The sequence below is a fragment of the Tasmannia lanceolata genome, unplaced genomic scaffold (genome assembly GCF_043159265.1).
Source record: "Tasmannia lanceolata isolate RefF3 unplaced genomic scaffold, GAP_Taslan_0.1 ptg000048l, whole genome shotgun sequence".
NCBI lineage: Eukaryota > Viridiplantae > Streptophyta > Magnoliopsida > Canellales > Winteraceae > Tasmannia > Tasmannia lanceolata.
This window is the reverse complement of record NW_027518725.1, coordinates 1093163-1112965: the sequence shown is the minus strand read 5'-3', so window position 1 is coordinate 1112965 and position 19803 is coordinate 1093163. Positions and strand designations below refer to the sequence as shown.

Below are 19803 nucleotides of genomic sequence, written 5' to 3'. Positions count from 1 at the left end.
TCAAAACAGTACCGCCCTTGATATTTGATCCAACAACAACCCACTTTTTAAGAGGCTGTTGTTGGATCACATATCAAGGGTGGTACTTTTGAAGTACCATCATCACGGGTCTTGACAGTCGGGCATCATATAATTTCTCGCTAAACTAGGGGTGTAAACGAGCTGAGTCGAGCTTGGCCAGGCTCGGCTTGGCTCGTTATGTTCAAAAGCTCGGCTCGGCTCGGTCAGGCCCGGCCAGGCTCGCGAGCCTTATCGAGCTCGGGTTATATTAAGTTCACACCCCTCATCTTCCCTGGACAACCCTATCTAGTGTAATTTGACTACTCTTTTTACACTACGGGGGGTGGTCCAAGTAGCAAATGGGGTTCCAAAAAAGAAGTGACATATTTTGCCTCCCCCTTTCACTCCGTGGACAACCCTTTTAGTGTATATATTAATATATAATATATATATTTATTTAAATATATTAAATTCTTAACGTGGCCGCTCGGCTCGTTAAGGATTCGAGCGAGCTTCCAAGCCCGAGCCAAAATTGACACCCTTACACTAAACCAATGATTTCTATGGACATTTATCTTACAAGGAATGCTAAATTGAAGGGTGCCCTAGCCCTAGCCACAAGGGCGCAATTGGATCGCTCACACATGCATGTCTTTGTGCATGGCCCACAAATTGATCATCGGAATTGATAACGATTGTCTACCCAATCAAACTCAATTAGCTAACATCACTTTCTTACCGTGTGCTCTCTCTATGCCAATCCAATCAGGGTGCTCTATACTATTTAGATCATGATCTAACGGTGAAGAAGTGATCGTAACTAATGCCTCCATTTGCTTTGAATTTTTAGAATTGGATCGATGATGTCTGATCTTGATCCAACATTGCCAAAAAAAAAAAAAAACATTTATTTGTCATCCTAGAAAATGAATTTGACGGGAGAGATGACGTGGCACTTTCATAAGAGAGAGAGCGTGGGTTTGAGGAGATAGCGAGGGTTGTCTCCAAAGGGTGGAACACAAATAACGTTCCCACGCCAGCACCTCTGACATCTTCTTTGGACTCTAGTGCCACCTGTACAACTGCCAGGTGTCAACCTTGAGCCTAATCTCTCTCTTTCTCTCTCTTGCCGTTTTAGGTTCATTCACAATTCGCACGTGCCACAAGCAGTCCATTCGAGGTTTTTTATTTGATGATGTGCTAAGTGGGGCCCACTTCTTAGTATGATCCAGACCATTCATTTGATGGGCCCCAACATTAATAAGCTGCGATGAATTATCTCCATAGGATGATCCCAACCCTCCGATCTGTAAAGTTTTGCAATTAATATCATCCTAGGATTTATGGGGTACGTGCCATCAGATGAACAGTTTGGATCATCCTAAGAAGTGGGCCCAACTGTATTTTTGGAAAACACTATCCTAACCCTCCGATCTGAGAAAGTGTTGCACATTATAGAAACATCTACAGATCGAGAGGTTAGAATCATCCTATGGAAATAATATATGGGTACGGCCCATTAAATGAACGGTTTGGATCATCCTACGAAGTGGGCCCCACTGTACATTTTTGAAAAACAATCAGAGAAACAAATATCCATTCGTACCCATAACCCAGGCGCGTTAGGGGTGCAACTCGGGTCGGGTTGGGTCGGGTTGAGGCTAACCCAACCCAACCCGAGGAACCCATTTTTCCAACCCGACCCGACCCGACCCGATTTCCAACCCAACCCGATTTGTAATTTTCTCAACCCGACCCAACCCGATTTCACCATTTGTTTGATTTCTCCATTTTATTTTTGTATTTCCATCTCATCCTAATCATTAGATGTTCCCCAACAAGAGGGTTAATTAGGACAACTTTCACCAAATTTTTTATTTCTTTCTAAATTTGAGTTATATAATGACAAAACAAATATAGAAGTAAAAATTTTATACTTATTGGAATTGGAAATCGGGTTTCAGGTCGGGTCGGGTTGCCCGACAACCCAACCCGACCCAACCCGGTTTCCAATTCGGGTTGATTTTTTCCAACCCAACCCAAATTCGGGTTGAACCCGACCCAAGTTGCACCCCTAAGGCACGTAATCAAGGCAAGGCAGGCGCATTATGCATGCGTAGGCAGTAGCAGTAGCAGTAGCAGTAGCAGTAGCTTTACAATTGAAGAAGATTGTAAAGCTAAAAAGTGAGCCTCTGTGGCTGCTGTCAGATGCGACAGATTAGCCGCGAAATGCCTTATGCGATGCACGCTAGCAAATTCCTTTTGTCTTATTATTTAATTCATCTGAGGTGGCTGTTCTTTTGTGCAAAAGTCAGCCGTTAATGCCTTTAAGTGAAACTCCTGTTTTTCTTTTTTTGTACTTTATATTGTTCTTTTTAATTTTAATTATAGGAGATGATATTTCCACTCCCATTTGTTTGTCGTTCCTGAAAGCAACTTTGTTTCTAAAATTCTCACAAAAAGGTGGAAATGCAATCACTTTTTAAAACAAATCCTGATTATCTTTAGTTTTGTATGATAAATATCTTGAAAATGGACAAACTTTCGTACAATTCCGGTTAGATAGGGTAGTTTATTTAAATTTGCAAACTTTTGTTTGCTATAAGAGCCCGTTTGGATACCTCACATTTTGTATTTGGATTTGGAATTGAGTTTTGAATACAAAATGAATAGATCCGTCAGCTCATGGTCAGGAAACAGAGAGGGAAGGGGGTGTTGGTGGGAATGTCGATAAAATAGAATTCTGTAGAGTTGCTTCAAGGCGCGTAATCGCTTTCCTTAAGACAAATTTCGTCCCCACCAATTGTGTGCAAAGAGAGTCCGCGAATTGCCTCCAAGGTACAATGAAGCATTGTAGGACTATCGTACAAATGTTTGATGACGCTTTGCACAAGCGGAATCAAACCCAAAATGCCTTTTTAAAAATTTCAGAAATCACTAAAACTGTTTATGCAGAAAACAGTGTTTAGTGCACTGCTTTTATGAAAACTCAACTTGAAAATAAGAGAGAAGGAGATTGCAAGAGAGAAAAGATAGAGCAATAACTGTTTTTTCTACATTCTTTTGTATTTTCTATATAGGAAAAGACAGATTTATGCTTTTTTTATAGAGCATTTGATGTCTTTTCATTGAGAGAAACATCCCTTCAAGACATCTTTTGGATTGGTTTGAATAATGGTCATTCGATTGCAACTCTTCTCGATTTAAGTGTTTTGGATCATCCACAAAGTGTCCCTTGTGTTTGAAAATCATCCATGACTGTTGGGAAGCAAAAGACATGAAAGAAGTTTGAAAAACGGAAGTGAAAAGTCATGTCAATTTTCTCCCAACGGATAGATTTTCGAACAGCCGCGGTCGATCAGGATACCGCAGTCACCCGCCGATAGGCTTATAGACTTTATTTTTTCCGATCCAAAGAACCGCGGTCGACCGGCAACACCTTTCTGAAAATTGTTTATGTTTCCAATAACCAATCGGCTATCGACCGAGCACGCATGGTCGACCGGCCCTGTTTGAAATTTATTTTTCTATATTAAAAATAACTTATGAAAATTCATTTAATTTTCTAATATTATTCTGAAAATCTCTAACAGGGGGTACTTCCTACTGGAGTGCAGATGTTGAGGAGCAAGGTGGGTGAAGGAAACTGCTAGATCTGTAGATTTCCAATTACTTATATCCATAGCATATTTGGAAATTTGATTTTTTTGCTGGGGTGCTGGGAATTTTTTGGGGAATTGTAATAGCCTTTGATACTTAGTTAAAAAGTATAAAATGACAGGAAAACAATTCTAAAATTTCATAAAATAAAGACTAAAGTGTATGAGTGACGATTTAATGAGGTTTTAACATTTGAGGAGATTCGTGCTCTCAACAACTCAGATGATCTGAGAGCTGCGGTAGCTTTAGGATTGCAAGGTGGAGACCGAAGCAAGTGGTCATGCGGTGGATAAAACCAACGTTTAAAATTTCGGTTTTGGTAACCATTTCAGACCCCACCAAAAATCAAAATTTCGGACGAAATTTTGTAACGCTTTTTTTTTTTTTTTGAAAATAAATAATGTCATTAAACCGAAATCCAAAAAGGGCAAAAAATGGAATTTCGGAAAATTCTAGTTTCGGTCCCCACTGGTATCCGAAATTTCGGTCTCGGTCGAAATTTTAAACCATGGATAAAACAAGGGCAAGGTTTGGCTTTCTTGCAACCGGCGAGCAAGCGATAATGCAGAAGCAAGCAAGATGCCATTCTTGGGAGGGGAGATTTTCTAGCAGAGAGAGAATCTGACATAATAAGACGTTTCTTCCTAGTTTATTTTGTTCTTCGTGGATTCGAAGGTATATCCAATACGAGGTCAATTACAATCAACCCCTGACTTGTTCTTCGCGCTTCCAGCTACGCCAGAATCATTGAAAACATGTGGGAAGAGATAAGAGAATGGTGAGGGGATGTGATGGAATAAATAACAAGCAGAAAGGGTCGTAAGTAGAAATATGTCGGTGCAAGATGCGCAGAGAGAGAATGCACAAGAAAAATTCGGAGGGCAGGAGAGATTTCATGAGAGAGAGAGAGAGATTGCGGGCTGTGCCGATACGTGGTAGGGGGTTCATGTAAGTGGCAACCGGGATTGGACAGGGATGTGATGCTTGATTTGTAGTTCGTCAATTGTAAAGAAGAATTGGTCAAGGGAAGGAAGAGAGAGAGCTCAAAAGGAAATTTGGGGGAAAAACAAAGTAATCACGATTTTCCATTATCTCTTATATATATATACAGACACAGAGATTATATGATGAACGAGCGAACAAGCTTACATTCATCATAATAAGCCCTTGATATTTGATCTGATAGCAGCACAGTTTTTAAGATGTTTCTGTTGGATCAAATATCAAGGGCCGTATTTCCATCCATCGTTAGTTGAATACGAGCATGTCCTCTCGTTCATCATATATGAAAAATTATATGATTAACGAGCGAACATGCTCATGCTCGTATTCATCATATAATCTCTCTCTCTCTCTCTCTCATTTATAGAGAGAGAATGTTACACTGAAGGGGTCCCTTTCGAAACCCAGCTGTAAGGGCACCCCATTGGATCAAAGTCCAAATCACTTTTATCAACTACGTACGGCCCAGTCCAAAACTCAATGGTCCTACATCAACAAGGTGTCACAATTAGAGACCTCAATAGGGTTTCTTATGGTTGAGCAGTCTCACTCGCCCCTCTCACCCCCACCATCACAATTCCACCATTATGTCATGCCCTCATGTAGGGTTGAGTCGCACCCCAAACCCCTCATAAAGCTGTCTCGGTCACTAAGCACGCTTCTGAGGCTTCATAGGCCCACATAGGATGATGACGTGTCTTTCCTTTTAATAATCGGACCCACATCACATGGCTAGTGGGTGATAATTGTGAAGCAATGATTTATACACTTCAGCATCTCTTATTTAACTTGATACTACAAGGAAGCAACGGTACTATTCTTACCATGTTTGACAAAGATGCCTATCTATATGACACCCAACTACCCAAGTCATATACAGGGTGTCAATATTATTTTAAGAGCTTGAATTACTCATGCTCTTATTATTTTGTTTAGTAGGTAAGCTACTACTGAACCTCCGAAGAACAAAGCTTTGACCATTGAGCTAGAGGCTCAATCCATACTATTATTATTAGGAGGGAGTTGCTACGCAATTTTGCGGATAGCCCACATGTTGTTTCGGTTGAAATATTTTGATTTATGCTGAGCCCGAAACGAAAGAGATAATGAATCGGTTTTTAACAAGATTTTGCCATTTCGTTTTCACCTTTGTTTACAAGATTTCCGCTGAAATTTTAAAGATTTCCACCAAAATTGCCGGCCCACCAAAATTTTTAAATGAATAATACAAAATTACAGCCAAAATTTCCACCAAAAACCAAAATAGTTTTGATTTCGGTTGTGGCTGAAACAGACACCGAAATTTAAAATCTTGAGGCTCTGTTCACTTGTTTTCCGGGAAAGGAAAATAAAAGGTTTCCCGGGAATCTGACGTGGCATTAGGAAAAGAAATCCAGGGAAACTGTGTAGGAAAAGGTTTCCCGCGCCTGTTCACGGGCGCAGGAACTGTGCAGGAAAAGGTTTCCCGAGAAACTGCTTGCCCACCTTTTTTCACTAGTTTTCCTGGGAAAGCAAATCCGACCAAAATAGTGAGATTTGGTTTCCTACACTTTTGAGAAAAGAGACATTTCCACATCATTTTTGGCAATTTCCATGTCATTATTTGACATTTTCCACCTAGGCTTGTTACTTTCTCAGGAAAGCAAGTGAACACCAAAATTTTGTCTTGTCAAGGAAAAAAGATGTTGTTTTCCAGGGATTTGCTTTCCCGGGAATGCAAGTGAACAAAGCCTGAGAGAGAGAGAGAGAGAGAGAGAGAGAGAGAGAGAGAGAGAGAGAGAGAGAGAGAGAGAGAGAGAGAGAGAGGAGTCACCCTTGATGAATCAAATGAATACAAAAACTGCTAAAATTCTCCATTCTGCACCTTCCTTGCCCCTCTCCCACCAACCGATGAACTGATATTCCAATGAAAAAACTTTCCTGGCTACCAAACGTGGTTTTAAAGAAAAAATGTTTTTGAAAGGCATTGACACACCACCATATGTACAAATGATCTGGTATCTAGAACTTCTTGGCCATCCATTGCCCTGGGTCCCACCCTTATTAGATGATCCTAGCCCTTGATCAACGGTAAATTTGAGATCTCTCCAAGCCAATGGTTATTAAATGGTATCTCCATTCACTATTAGTCGTACACATAATGGTTATTAAGCTTGTGGTTGCCCACCATATCAAGGGTCCCGATCATTCCTAGCCATTTTCATTCATCAACTCATATTAACAGGCCCACCAAATCAACGGTCCTGATCATTCCTTGCTATTTTTCTTCATCAACTCAAGTTTTACTACTCGCATAGTTTCCAAGCCAAAAGTTGGGCTGAGCATATCATTTCAAACAAAATGGGCTCCCACGTGTGGGCCCATCATGTTGGTGAGAGAGGTGGAGGAGGCCACTCATTCCAACTTAAAATGCAAGCATGAAGTGAAAGTGGGCCCTCCTTAACTTTCCCTGCAAAGGCCTAAACTTTAATTTCAAGGCTGCTCCAAAATCACATCCATGGGTCCCACATGGAAATGTGTTCATTTTCGTTAACCCCACTTTGATCAGATGATCCTAGCCGCTTGATCCATCTAGCCTCATTTATGATAAACCATGATTTTTTAGTCTTCATCTTACACGATGTCTATTGGGCCCCACACAATAATCTGCATGATCAACGGTCGTTTGATTATACATGCATCTCCTCTCGTGGGACCCAAAAATTAATGGTCGAGATTGATCACCAAGCATATTTTCTGAACAGTCACTTGCGCAGTTTCAAAAAGCTATCACTGTCCTCCAGAAAATATTCAAACACCAGATGGCTTGATTGCCATAAATAATGTTTTTCAAGTAAATGATAACCGCACTCCATTGTTTTGATAATGGCATCCTCCCGGAAGGGGGATCTCGAAAAAAGGGTTACCTCGAAAAAAGGCCAGAGTGAAAGTGGTCATAGAGTGGGCTTCCGAGAACGGTAGGTGGATATGGAAGCAGGGTGAAATGTTACGGTCCTGAGTGGGTGCCTGCCTAGGTACGGGACTAGGTGGACCCAACTTGGTTTGAATCAAGTTTAAATGGCCTAGCCTAATGAGATCTAACAGCTATGGAGCTTTTGGCGTATTGGCTCGCATGTGATTCGATAATATCTATCGTGGCTTCTTCCTCCCCTTCTTGAGAATTAACCTCATCATCTCATCATCAGGAGAAGGAGAAGACATGGTAACCAACTCCGCTGCAAAGCCAACTAACTAATCATGAGCTCCACCCTCTTCCTTCTTGCCTCTAATTCGGCTTCTCACTTCCGATGTCCTGTCTCCAAACAAATTAACCTCTAGCGGTACCCATGATCTAATGAACATAAACCCACATAAACTCATCCCGGACCTCCTCCCATCAACTAAAGCGAGGCTCACCTGTGGCACGTCGATCCGCCAACATGCCTATCCACATGGATTGGCATCCCATACCACGGCCTCTGACTCGAAGGAAAATAGCTCAGTGGATGTAGCCGTAATATGTGTGACAATCCTCAAGTGTGTCGATCCATCGTAAACATGTCTCTCGTGGCCGTCATAATGATGAAATCCCTCAAAATGTGGCACATGGTGGAGCCATCTCAGACAGATCCTCAAATATGAGCAGCCAACCAAGAAAAAATAACTGACATGCAATGGGAGCGATATACGATCCAAACACAAACAATCAAGCCAAAGCAATGTCAAACCAAATGCTAACCCTCGCAACTGAAATCTCTATCAAATCATAACACAGTAGCCATCAGATCGATCCAAAAACATTCTAACATAAGCATAACAGTTCACAAATAATCAACCACAATCAATCCACAAGCACTCGACAATAAAAGTGTCGGTTAAAAACAACCATATCAGCCCAACAAAGTGACAAACACACAAGTTGAAACCTCAATCAAACAACCCTACAAATACCACTAATAGGATCCACAAGGTTAAGAAATCATGTGAGCTTGCTCTGATACCAATTTGATGCCGGTAAAGGTGCAGAAGGCATGCTTTAATTTGTTGGGAAATGAGGAGAGAGTAAATGCACGGACTCCAATCAGTTATACATGTTGCATACCCATGAAAGGCCAAAAATTTAATCCTATGTGGTAGAATTCTACACTGGCCAGTAGTTTGAGACAATGGCTGGGAATCTCTTTATAGTAATACAGTAAAAAGAAATCTTTGCATTCAGAGGATTGTCATGGAATTACCCAAACTTAATACCATTCAATAAGTATGAAGCTCATGTATCTACAAACAAAGCGGTTTGCTACTAATTCATGAAAATGATCCTTGGTTTTTAGCTTTTACTATGGTCCCCTGGTTCTGATTCATGAAGAGGCAGGCCCTTTCACATGATTTTTATCAAACATTAAGTATGCAACATGGTAGGTAAGAAAGAAGATTGAGCAATTCACAAGGTAGTGACCTAACTGTTGGCCATTTACATTCTCAATTAATCGAGTGCACAAGTTCCACAAAGGTTTTGCAAATAATCCACGTAGAGCATCTAGCATGGCTTTTAACTCTTTTAACTCAAGGCATTAAAAGAATATAGACTTTATAAAAAAAAATTAAAAGAATATAGACTATAGCAACACAAACTACCCCAGCCTTGGAATAGCTTGAACAGTTGAACCTACGCAGATTCATGATAAATCCTTCAAGTACACACAAACTGCTACTTGATTTCCCTTAGAGGCAACCAATAGGTTTCAATGAATCTAGGGAATTCTCATTAGGCTTTAAGAAAACACTTTCCTTCTATAAGGTAAATTGCTAAAAGATTTCTCACAATTTTCATCAACAGTGGTCATACTATATCAATTTCAAAACATAGGGCAGGCTAGTGTCTCCAAATTCGACAATATTTCAACATGCCATTAGCACACCAATTCAAGCAGTAATGATGGGACAGATCAACTGCGATTAGATCAAGCATTACTGGCCAATCTATGAAGGATTTCTCGATGAAATTCCAGATATGAAGCTTTATGCTCTGTAAGATGCTTAATCACCTATCAGTCTTTAAGTAGATGATCTGAACTTTGGATTCTACTTTCAACCACCTCTTAAAATTTCTGATGGAAATTCTACCATATAGAAACAATATTTTTAACAAATTAGATATATGTAAGACCTTTGTAGCAGAAATTTCAAGATTAACTAGCAGCCGGAGACATTCACCGGCAACTCAATTTCCAGGATTTGCATGCAAAAACAGAGATACTGACAATTTTTTTTTTAAGAGGATTCAACTATCCACTTATTGATCTGTATTCAAGTGGAAGATCAGATTGAAGGCTCTACCATTGGCCCTCAAGGTAAGATGACCTGGCTATCCCTACTTATGATTAAATGACCTAAAAGCCATGAATAATGGGTAAAATAATCAAATTACGATTAAATGACCTAAAAGCCATGACTAAACTACCCCTCCTAAAATAGCTATTTTACTGTATGAAATTGGAAAAATTACGCATGCTTGTAATAATTCTTCCCGCCGGGTTCTTTTCAAGAGGGAAACTGATAGTATTAAAATCACCAATCACTATCCACGGCCTGTCCCAAGTGTTGCCAATTTCCTTCATAGCTGATTTCTGAGCTGCGCTCTGGCAGGATCATAGATAACAGATAGCTTCCACTTCTCAATTCTCCCAGCAATTGATTCAACTCTAATCGTAATGGAGAACTGCTTGGCTTCAATAGCTTCAATGCAGAACTCCTTCCCCATAGCATGTTGATAAGGCTTTCTGCAGGCTCAGAGCCTTAGACTCCAAAATGACCATTATATCTACTCTACGATTTAAAACAATATCTTTGATGAGTGACCACTTCTCTGCAGATCCCAGAGCTCTAATATTGCAAAAGACAATTTCCATCTTCCAAAATTTTTGCAACTATTCCCAAGTTTGGATCTCAAGGCAGATTTTTTGACTCCCTGAGTCCCTTCACTTTGCTTCTGCGGGCTGTGGTTCCTTCTTTTTCTCGGGTCCCAATGGATTCCAGTAATCCCCATGCCTCGTATTCTTCCTCCTGAAAGAGAATACCAAGTTCTTGACCCATATCGGCCATAATTTCTCGCTCCGATCGTTTGTCATTCACATGAGATGAAGACTGCTGATCTCCTTGATAAAGGGCCTTGTGAATAACCTCCCTGAGCTCGGCTTCCAATGTGTCCTCATCCAAACTGAAGTCCCCCCTTGAGGAGTAGAATGAAGTAATGAAGCGAATGAAGACGACATCTCCCTTATAATCCGTTGGTACCAATCCATCCAACCTTATTGTAAGGGATCAATCTCCCAAATAAATAAAATGGCATACATTTAAAGACGGTAGCGTCAAATTGGACATTTTTTTGTACGTAAACTAAAATTGAACCTACGACCTTCAAGAGACTCAATCCCTTCAAGTTGGACTTTGATGGATTTTCTCTTGGCAACCTAGTCCCCACTAGCGCAATTGGCCTAATCATAAACCATTTGGGCCAGACAAGGCTTCAATACCTTTCTGGGTCACCAGAACTGCTTCCTCGCTGAATGGAGAGCTCTTAATGAAGGTCCATTGCTAAAAATTTATCGACTCCTAGGCTTTGAGTCGTCGAGCATGCATTCTGGATCGTTCACCACTGGTCAGTTATCCATACCAACATGGAGGGGAACAGCGCAGCAGAAAACCAGCCAAAGAGGCAGCTGAATCTATAAGAAAGAGTTTTGCATGGAGTGGGCATCATCCTAAGCTAATCATGCATTACTTGATATTGTTCATATCCGTTCTTTACATTTCCACACCAAAAAGAAAAAATTCAGATCTTGTAAAATAAACTCCCAAATCATCTACCATTACAAACCATCTAGATTCTGATAGTTCTTGCTTTTATAGATATATTTCCGCATAAAAAAAGTCATAACTTAGAAAATAAGCTCCCACAGCAGCTACTATAAGTTACCATTTAGATTCCGATAATATCTGGTTTTACTTCATGTCTAGTTGAATAAATAAGCGCACATTTCAGCAATAAGCATGGCTCTGTTACATGAATATATATAAACAAAAGTACAATATGATTTTAGGAAATGGATTTTTTCTTACATTTTCCTGTTTTGTATCGCTTTCTCAGGATGCTGAGTGACAACAAATCGCACCCCGGGGTCCACTAGAAAGAAGAGACCGCCAACAAGAGCAGAGCCAACCTTTTTTCCACCATTAATTAACAGAACTCCTGCATTTCCCAACCACCACCCATTTTCTTTTGAAAAAAAAAAACCCACATCCACCACCTGCATCCTCCCTCCAAAACCTTCATTTATCAAAAATCCCTCTTTCAATCCATCACTGTAAAAATAAGTCCCACGCTAATAACACCAACAGAATCATAGTAGTAGCTACGCTGATGCCTGTATCACTTAATGGTGATGTAGCGATTAGTCCCATGCTTTGCCCAATGGTCCTTAAGATCTAAAGGGGTCGTCAAATCATGGCCTTCGGCAGCAAGCCGGCTGAGCAACTTGGTGAAGGCGCTGCCACTCATTTTCCGGCCGCCCACACGGGCATGACGCTTGTTCGGCATTACCGGCAACGGATACATGGACATGGTTGTTGTACAACAAGCAGATTGCCATCCTCCGTCCCCCCACTTGTAGCATTGTTGGAGGACACCGGTGCAAGAGCAAACTGGTATGGGCATGGACGAGTCATCAAAAGTGACTTGGTTCAACCCCAGCTCCTGACCCTTCCACTCAAGTTGCTTTGCTTCCTCGAACTGCTTGTTCAAGTCCTCACCTTCCTTCTTAACTTTCCTCGTTGATTTTGTTGCTCTTTTGGACGGTAATTGGGCCTTTGGTTCCTTCCTTGGTCGCTTAACCCGCCGAGGTTTTCCGGAAGCCTCATAAGCCTCTGGGAAGGGCTCATTTGTATGAATCTCCCTCGTATGGTAGGGAGCATTGCCCATAGGTGATGGATGGTGTACATGATGAGGATGATGGATGTGCTTCGTTCCACGTGGGACTCCACATCCTGGAGGACAGTTGGCCCCACTGCCACCATTCATCACATTCTCTCGCGCATACTCAAGGGCAGCCATGGCAGAATCCCGTTCCATCATGACATTGTTCCGCTCGGCGATAGCAGCATCGCGCTGTAGGATCGCCATGTCTCGCTCGGCCAAAGCCGCCTTTTTCTCGGCGAGAGCTAAGTTCCGTTCTTGGATTGCAACATCCCTTTCGGTCATGACAGCCATGAGCTTCATGGCCTGCTGGTCCTTCATCTGCGGGTGAATCATCCACTGCAACCATCCAAGCTTAGGATCGTCAAATAAGAGAGGTGTTTACCATGGTTTTAAATTTCGGCCGGGAGCGAACTAAAATTTATAACGATATTTTAAAATTCCGGCTGAAATTATAAGATTTTGCACCGAAACTGAAATTTCAAACCTTGGTGTTTGCATGCACAACACTAAGGTTTACACCCATGAGTACAAAATACTTTTTTTTTTCTTCTGTTGGTAAGTAAGCCAGCATCAAACCCATGTTCTTGAGGTTGTGACATAGCACAGGAACAGAACTACAGCCTATTCCAAATGAATTGTTCAGTGCTACCATTTACTTGTTTCTTTTCTGAAGGACTAAGTTTTTTGCACTATAATAAGCACGAGGAGGACACAATGTAGAATAGACTTCCTTTCTGAAAAGCTTTGCTTGATACCTGATTGTGAAGCCCTTTGTAATGATCCGATTTGGGTCTCCCGTTGTCCCGCTGCCCATTGTCATCCATTTCACATTCCCTTTTAGCAATCAAGGGAAGGATGAGTTTCTGGCCCTTGATGAAGATTCCTTGCTGATCACATTCAGCAACAAACCAGCTTTAAGTCTCGACTGAAAATGAAAAATAACCAGTTTGAGCTGAGAACGAGGACCTACTACAAATAAAATATTATCTAAAGATGAAAGATTTCCTGCATCATTAAAATGTCATACAACCTGAAAATGCTTACTCTTTTGCACACCAAAGCTCAAGCTAGAAATCCACCATCCATAAAGAACGATAAAACCTCCTCTGCAAAGCTGGAAATTGCTTATTGGTTAAGAAAACATAAATTAAACAAACAAAATAATCAAAGCTGAGGATGGCATAACACTAGTCGTCGAACAATCTAATGCCATATAAAAGCATACTCATGCTAGGGTTGCCTTTGCATCTTAAAAGATTTGCAGACTTAAAGTTAGGAAAATTAACTACACTCATAATCCAGCACCCAAACTGAGACTAACTGACAAATGCATCAATCAATTTTTATTTTTTTTTGGTCCCTATGTTCTCCCTGATAGTTATATGGGGTAAGATTAGGTGGAGCAAATATACAAGACACATAAATGTGGAACTTCAACAATCAAATCATCAACCACAAATGATTGCAACCAAGAGATTCATTTAGCTCATGTACAACAAATTAGCCACTAGCGCATAATCAACTAGTTACCCATAAAGAGGCTATAGGATGACTTATGACTGGACTGCAGTAAACCATAGGTGTGCATTCATGTTCCTTAATCGAGTAGATCCATTGATGCACCTTGAAAGAAAAGTATTAGCGTAAGAGAGAGAAAAGATAGGAAAAGTCCACCAACACAGGCATTGACTGCTACAATCAAAGCCCAATCACGATACACACATAAGTCGCACCAACCAGAGTTCTGCTTGTTTCCAACCATCAATCACCTAAGCTCAAAGATTTCATTTGGTCATCACTGTTAAAGTATAAAAGATTAAATAACGCCCTCTCTGACAGCTTAAGCTTTTGGAGTAATTGGTAGTTTCACATGGTATCAGAGCCCATGTCCTGGGTTCAAATCTCACAACTCCCTGTTATTAAAAAGTCCACATGAAATGGCCAGCCCAAAGGAGGGGCCACATGTGCCATGTGTAGGCCAACCCTAAAAAAAGAGGGGCCACACGTGAGGGGGAGTGTTAAAAACATAAAAGATTAGATAACACCTTCTCCAATAGCTTAAGCTTTTGGAGTACTTGGTAGTTTCACAATCACAAATAGATGACTCATGATTGCCACATAATCCATTGTCAACATTATGTAATGCAATCTATCACACCACTGGAAGCTAAGACAAGGTTTTGATGGGTGCCAAGAAAAAATGAGGCCTGCCAATCTAACAGGGGTGTATCGGTATGTGGGTTTGCTACAGTAGAATGAAAATTGAAAACATATGCTTCTCCAATGTAATTTCCTACCACAGTGAAACCATAAATGAATTAACCAGTATCAAGTCTTTATCATAATGGAGGCAAGAGAGCTCTTTTACGAAAAAACTATAGGTATTGAGAAAATCAAAATGCACAGAACAGATACAGTCAAACCAGAGGTTCTCATAAAACACTAGAGTGAAAGGCATCATATCCTAAGTTTAGAGATAGATGATCTGCTCCTGCGTTCCCCAGTGAGTACAAAATTCTGGCTGGTTATTGGGATTTGGGATCCCTCATGAAGGTCTATTATCTCAAAAAACTAATTACAATCTACATGGGGGAGAATCAGCGTCCCCTTAAATGTGTTTTTATATGGTGTTTGTGCATGAAGTCCAGTATGTTTCAAAGAGTACTGTGGGGCCCACTTCATAGGATGATCCAAACCGTTCATTTGCAGGGTTGGGCCACAGCGTCAACAGGCTATATCCCTAAAATTATCTCTATTAAAGGATCGTAATCCTCCAATCTTAACACCCCCCACGCCACCCAAAAGAAGAACAAAAATTAATAATAAAATAACATAAAATCATATTCATGGTTTAAACAGGTGTACGAACTGACATAGAAGGCGTCCACCTCAAGGTAAGGTGTTATACAAAACCCTAAGGTGCAACAGGGAGGCTTAAGCCACACGTTGGGCAAGCATATGTCTTCGCCTCAAGGCGAGCATTTTTTTAGCAAAAACAAGAAAATAGAAATGCATGAGAACTAGATGGTCAAACAAAAGTGCAAACCAAATGAACTGAAAAAGGATGAAACCAACCAAAGCCCAGCCTACAACTACTTCAAGAAAAGTAAACGATTTACAATAACCCACAACTAACTTAGTCAAGGACTTTGCCACATCATTCGCTACCTCACAATATGCTGAAAGTTGATAGCCAAAGCTGCTTTAATTTCAAAGATCTCCTCTAAATGTTGAGTTACACTCTAGGAACACCGGGAAATATATGATGCCCATCTAATCACATTTGAAGAATCACCTTCACCACAAGTGGGCGACTACTAATGCAGCCACCACCTTTAGACCGTGGAAATGAGTCGATACCTTAGTTTCGCTAAATCCTTAATGCAAATGGGGGCTGAGAAATTCATATGAATCGTGTCGAATATGACCTTTAGAATCCTTAATGCAAATGGGGGGCTGAGAGCACTTAAGGCACACCACTAAATGAGAAAACCAAAGAGTCAATTAAATGGAATATGAAGAGTTTCTCACAAAAGAGTCAAAGCTATCATGAATCTATTAATGTAAACCACTAAAAAGATTCATTAGTCTAACTCATTCACTTATCTAAGTAATGACCTTCGGAGTTTCAAGGAATACGAAAAGCTACGTTAAAAGCCTCAGCCCTTCCTTTATTTGAAACTTCAATTTGGATTCAAAATCCAACACATATAAGCCCTAGAAATACAAGAAACGAAAAAGACCTAAAACATCAAAACCCCATCAATTACCAAAAAAAATCAAACTAATTCCCCCACAGATCGATGAGCATTCCCTGCCGCCTGCTGTTTGGATAACCAGACCCATACAATGAACAGTAATACCTAAACGCCTGTTGAAAAAGACCCACGTGTTGATTTAGTTCGACTCCCATCAAAACTAGGGTTCTTCAAAGTCGAAAGCAAGGGCTAATGTTGGCAGAAAATCTTCCATGAAAGATAAATTTCCCATTAAAGATACAAATGTGAGAAAGAAATAGAAAAATGAGTTGCAGAGCAGAGGAGAAGCAAATCCATACCTCCCCAAACTGAGATGAATCTTCAAAGCAAAATCTCCCTCTCTCTCTCTTGCGAGGGTCTGATTTTTATATAAATAGGGGGTTTCTGAGAGGAAAATGATGGGGGTGGAAGGAGAACAGTCTTCCGGCTCTGGTCTTTGCTTTTTCCCTTTTCGTATTGTGACTTGTGAGGGGAAAGGAGTGAATTTAAACTTAGAGGCTGATATAGGCACTAATATGTTTTAATAAGAGAAATGATATCAGCACAGCCATGGTTTGATAATTGCACTTAATTCATCTTATCAAGCATTATTTAAAGAGCTGTCATGGGTTTTACTTATTACAACCTTGTTTTGATAATTGCAATTAATTCATCTTGTCAGTCATTATTTAAAGAGCTGTCAAGGGTTATTACTGTTCCCAAAAAGTTCTTACAAACCAACTAATAATGAATGACAAGATGGGTTCAGTGCAATTATCAAAATTGTCTTCATATCCTCTCTCTTTAATAAAGAGGAATGATAGATGCAATAGCGCCCTTGCATAAAGAGCCGGAAAAGAGCTCTTGATTGGATCACGTCATTTTCGGTAACCTTTTAAAATCGGTGGGAGTCGTTGCATCTATCATTTCTCTTTATTAATTGCACTAACCCAGCTTATCATTTTTATTTTATCTGGCTTATTAGAGCTTTTTGGGAGCCTTTTCAGAACTTTAATAACCTTTGACAGCTCTTTAAATAACAAAAGACAAGATGATTTAGTGCAATTATTAAAATATGGTACTGCCAATATCAATAGCCAAAAGATAATGCAGATTCATACTGATATTGTATATTGTCTACATGTTAGGAAAGTATGGTTTAGGCTTCAAACGAAAAAAAAACAACTTCCATATTCTTTTCATATGAATTTATCCTTGGTGTAAGAAAAGAACTAGGAACAAATGTAAAATGTTAAAAACACTTAACAGAAAAGGCACAAGCACAGGTGAATATAAATTCATTCCACAAAAGAGATGCAAAACACAATAAAATAGAGAGGAAGTCTAAACTGGAGGGAGCCCTTGCTAAAAAGAGGTGAAGGGGCTCCCCCATAAGCAGCACATCATGGTCATGTTTAACTTTTCAGCAGTCATTAATGCATGATGGTGACGTGTAGCCAATAGGAGAGCCTTTTCACCTCTTTTTTGTAAGGGCTCCCTTCAATCTAGAATTCCTATAAAATAGAAGTATTGAGAAACTTTTAAAAACTCCAAAAAGTAAATAATGTTTTGGAGGGGTATTTTTGTCCCACTAGAATTCTAATTAATGTAGGTTTCCTAGTTAAAATAAACTAGGACTCTCCAAACTTGCTAACCTTGGACTCTTAAATAAGATCTATAAATACCTACAGCCCAAAAAACCTTAAGAAACACAACCTAGAGAAAACATTTTTGGGTTTGGAGGAGATCAGGAACCAAGGGAGCTTGTGGGTGGAGAAAATCATGTGGACCCCTAGGAGGAAAATTGTTTTCCTGAGATATGTGGTTCTAGTTTCTAATTTCTCCACGGATGATCAATTACCATGGAAAATAGGATTTCAGACGGAAAATGATCCGAGGTCTGTGGTTAGGTTTTGTTGAGAAAATCCGCAGGCCAAAACCGAACCGATCGTGCACAAATAAGCAGAAAAATAAAAGTAAACACAAGCCGCAAGATGAACACCGAGATTTTACGTGCTTTGGCCATCCACGGACGAGAAACACAATCTTCAATGTGAGAAAAACAATAAATAGGATTACAATGGATTAAAACCAAAACTAACAAACCAGAAACCCTTTCCTTGCTTCTTTAACCCATGACCATACACTGAGAGTAGCCCAAGAAAATTCCTAAGAGAAAACCCAAGAAGGTGCCCTATGAGTAACTCGAGAAGAAACCCTCTCTCTCTCTCTCCTTGAGGTAGCCGACACACCCCAAGCCTCTCTTTGCAGCCGCAACCCACCAATAAAATCAAAATCAAAATAAAAAAAGGGTTATGCCCAAAATCAAAATCTGACCTTAGAGCGGGTTCTTCTCTTGCTTGGACACTGTTAAGATCTACGTAACATTTATTTTTTTTTTTGAAAAGGGCAACAGAATATATATATATATATATATATATATATATATATATATATATATATATGTATGTAAAAACAGAACCGAAGTGGTCCTGAAGGAACAAAGATAATACAAAGATAGCAGTACAATAATCTACGTAACATTTATTGAGATGAAGCGGATCTTCTGCTTTGCCCAATAGCGAGAATTCCTTCATATAGTTGGCCTTTAACAGTCTAACGTTCCAAGACAGAGAAATATAGAGAAAAAGGAGAGATGGTAGAGGAAAAGGATATGGATGACGAGGATGTTGGAAGGCCTATCGAAGGTGATGATCTGACCTTCGATCTCGTCGCCTAAGGGGGGCGCATGCGTAATACAGGAGGGGTGAAAATATCATTGCCCTTTTTATTATCTATGAAATATTTTGGCACAAGTCCTTGTGGGGACTTGGCTTACCACAGGTTTTGCTGACCTCGACTAAGTAGACCACTGGTCTAGTTTTGATGCTAGTTCATGTTATATGCCATTTTATGCACCAGTTATTGTGCCAGATATATAACATCCCAGTTATATAGTTATTACATGGATTTGCCGGTTAGCAGGATTGCTTCGATTACTAATGTTTATCTTGTTTGAACCCTTGCAAAAATGTTTAGAGAGAACATTTCCTACACACTTGTGTAGGTAAGTTACCTACACACTACCTTAAAATACAGTGGGAGCCCACATTGTTTGGGTGATCCAAACAATTCATTTGAATGGTCATCACATAGAGAATTCGTTTCACGGGACTGGGGAGAGAGCAATTTGAGGAACTTAGGGTTTATTTTATATTTTCAGTTGATTAGTTTCAAACAGTAGTTGACATTTTAGATTATTTATCATTTACGTAGTCCTTTGGACAATCAGTTGCTTCCACAGACCACCGTTTGTTTATTACTCTAACAATTAGTATATTCATTTAATCACTTTAAAATAATACTTAAATGTTATAGAAGTTGGAGGGTATTTTCATAAAATAATATAATAAAATCCGATTTATAATTGTCCCGCGTGCCCAAAAAATC

General features: G+C 39.9%; 1 protein-coding gene across 4 annotated transcripts; it reads right to left on the bottom strand.

The window, feature by feature from the left end:
- Positions 1–11480: 11480 nt before the first annotated feature.
- LOC143864355 (barley B recombinant-like protein D) lies at positions 11481–16838 on the bottom strand. 4 transcript variants are annotated; one of them, XM_077375281.1, is made up of 4 exons: positions 16674–16838; positions 13647–13730; positions 13372–13541; positions 11481–12952 (listed from the first exon to the last, which is right to left on the bottom strand). In XM_077375281.1, exons 3-4 carry the CDS (start codon positions 13438–13440, stop codon positions 12071–12073), a joined length of 951 nt encoding a protein of 316 aa, XP_077231396.1. In that variant the 5' UTR covers positions 13441–13541; positions 13647–13730; positions 16674–16838; the 3' UTR covers positions 11481–12070. The 4 variants fall into 4 exon arrangements, with proteins under 4 accessions (XP_077231396.1, XP_077231397.1, XP_077231395.1 ...); XM_077375282.1 differs by having other exon boundaries at positions 13372–13503; XM_077375280.1 differs by having other exon boundaries at positions 13661–13730.
- Between the last annotated feature and the right edge of the window lie 2965 nt (positions 16839–19803).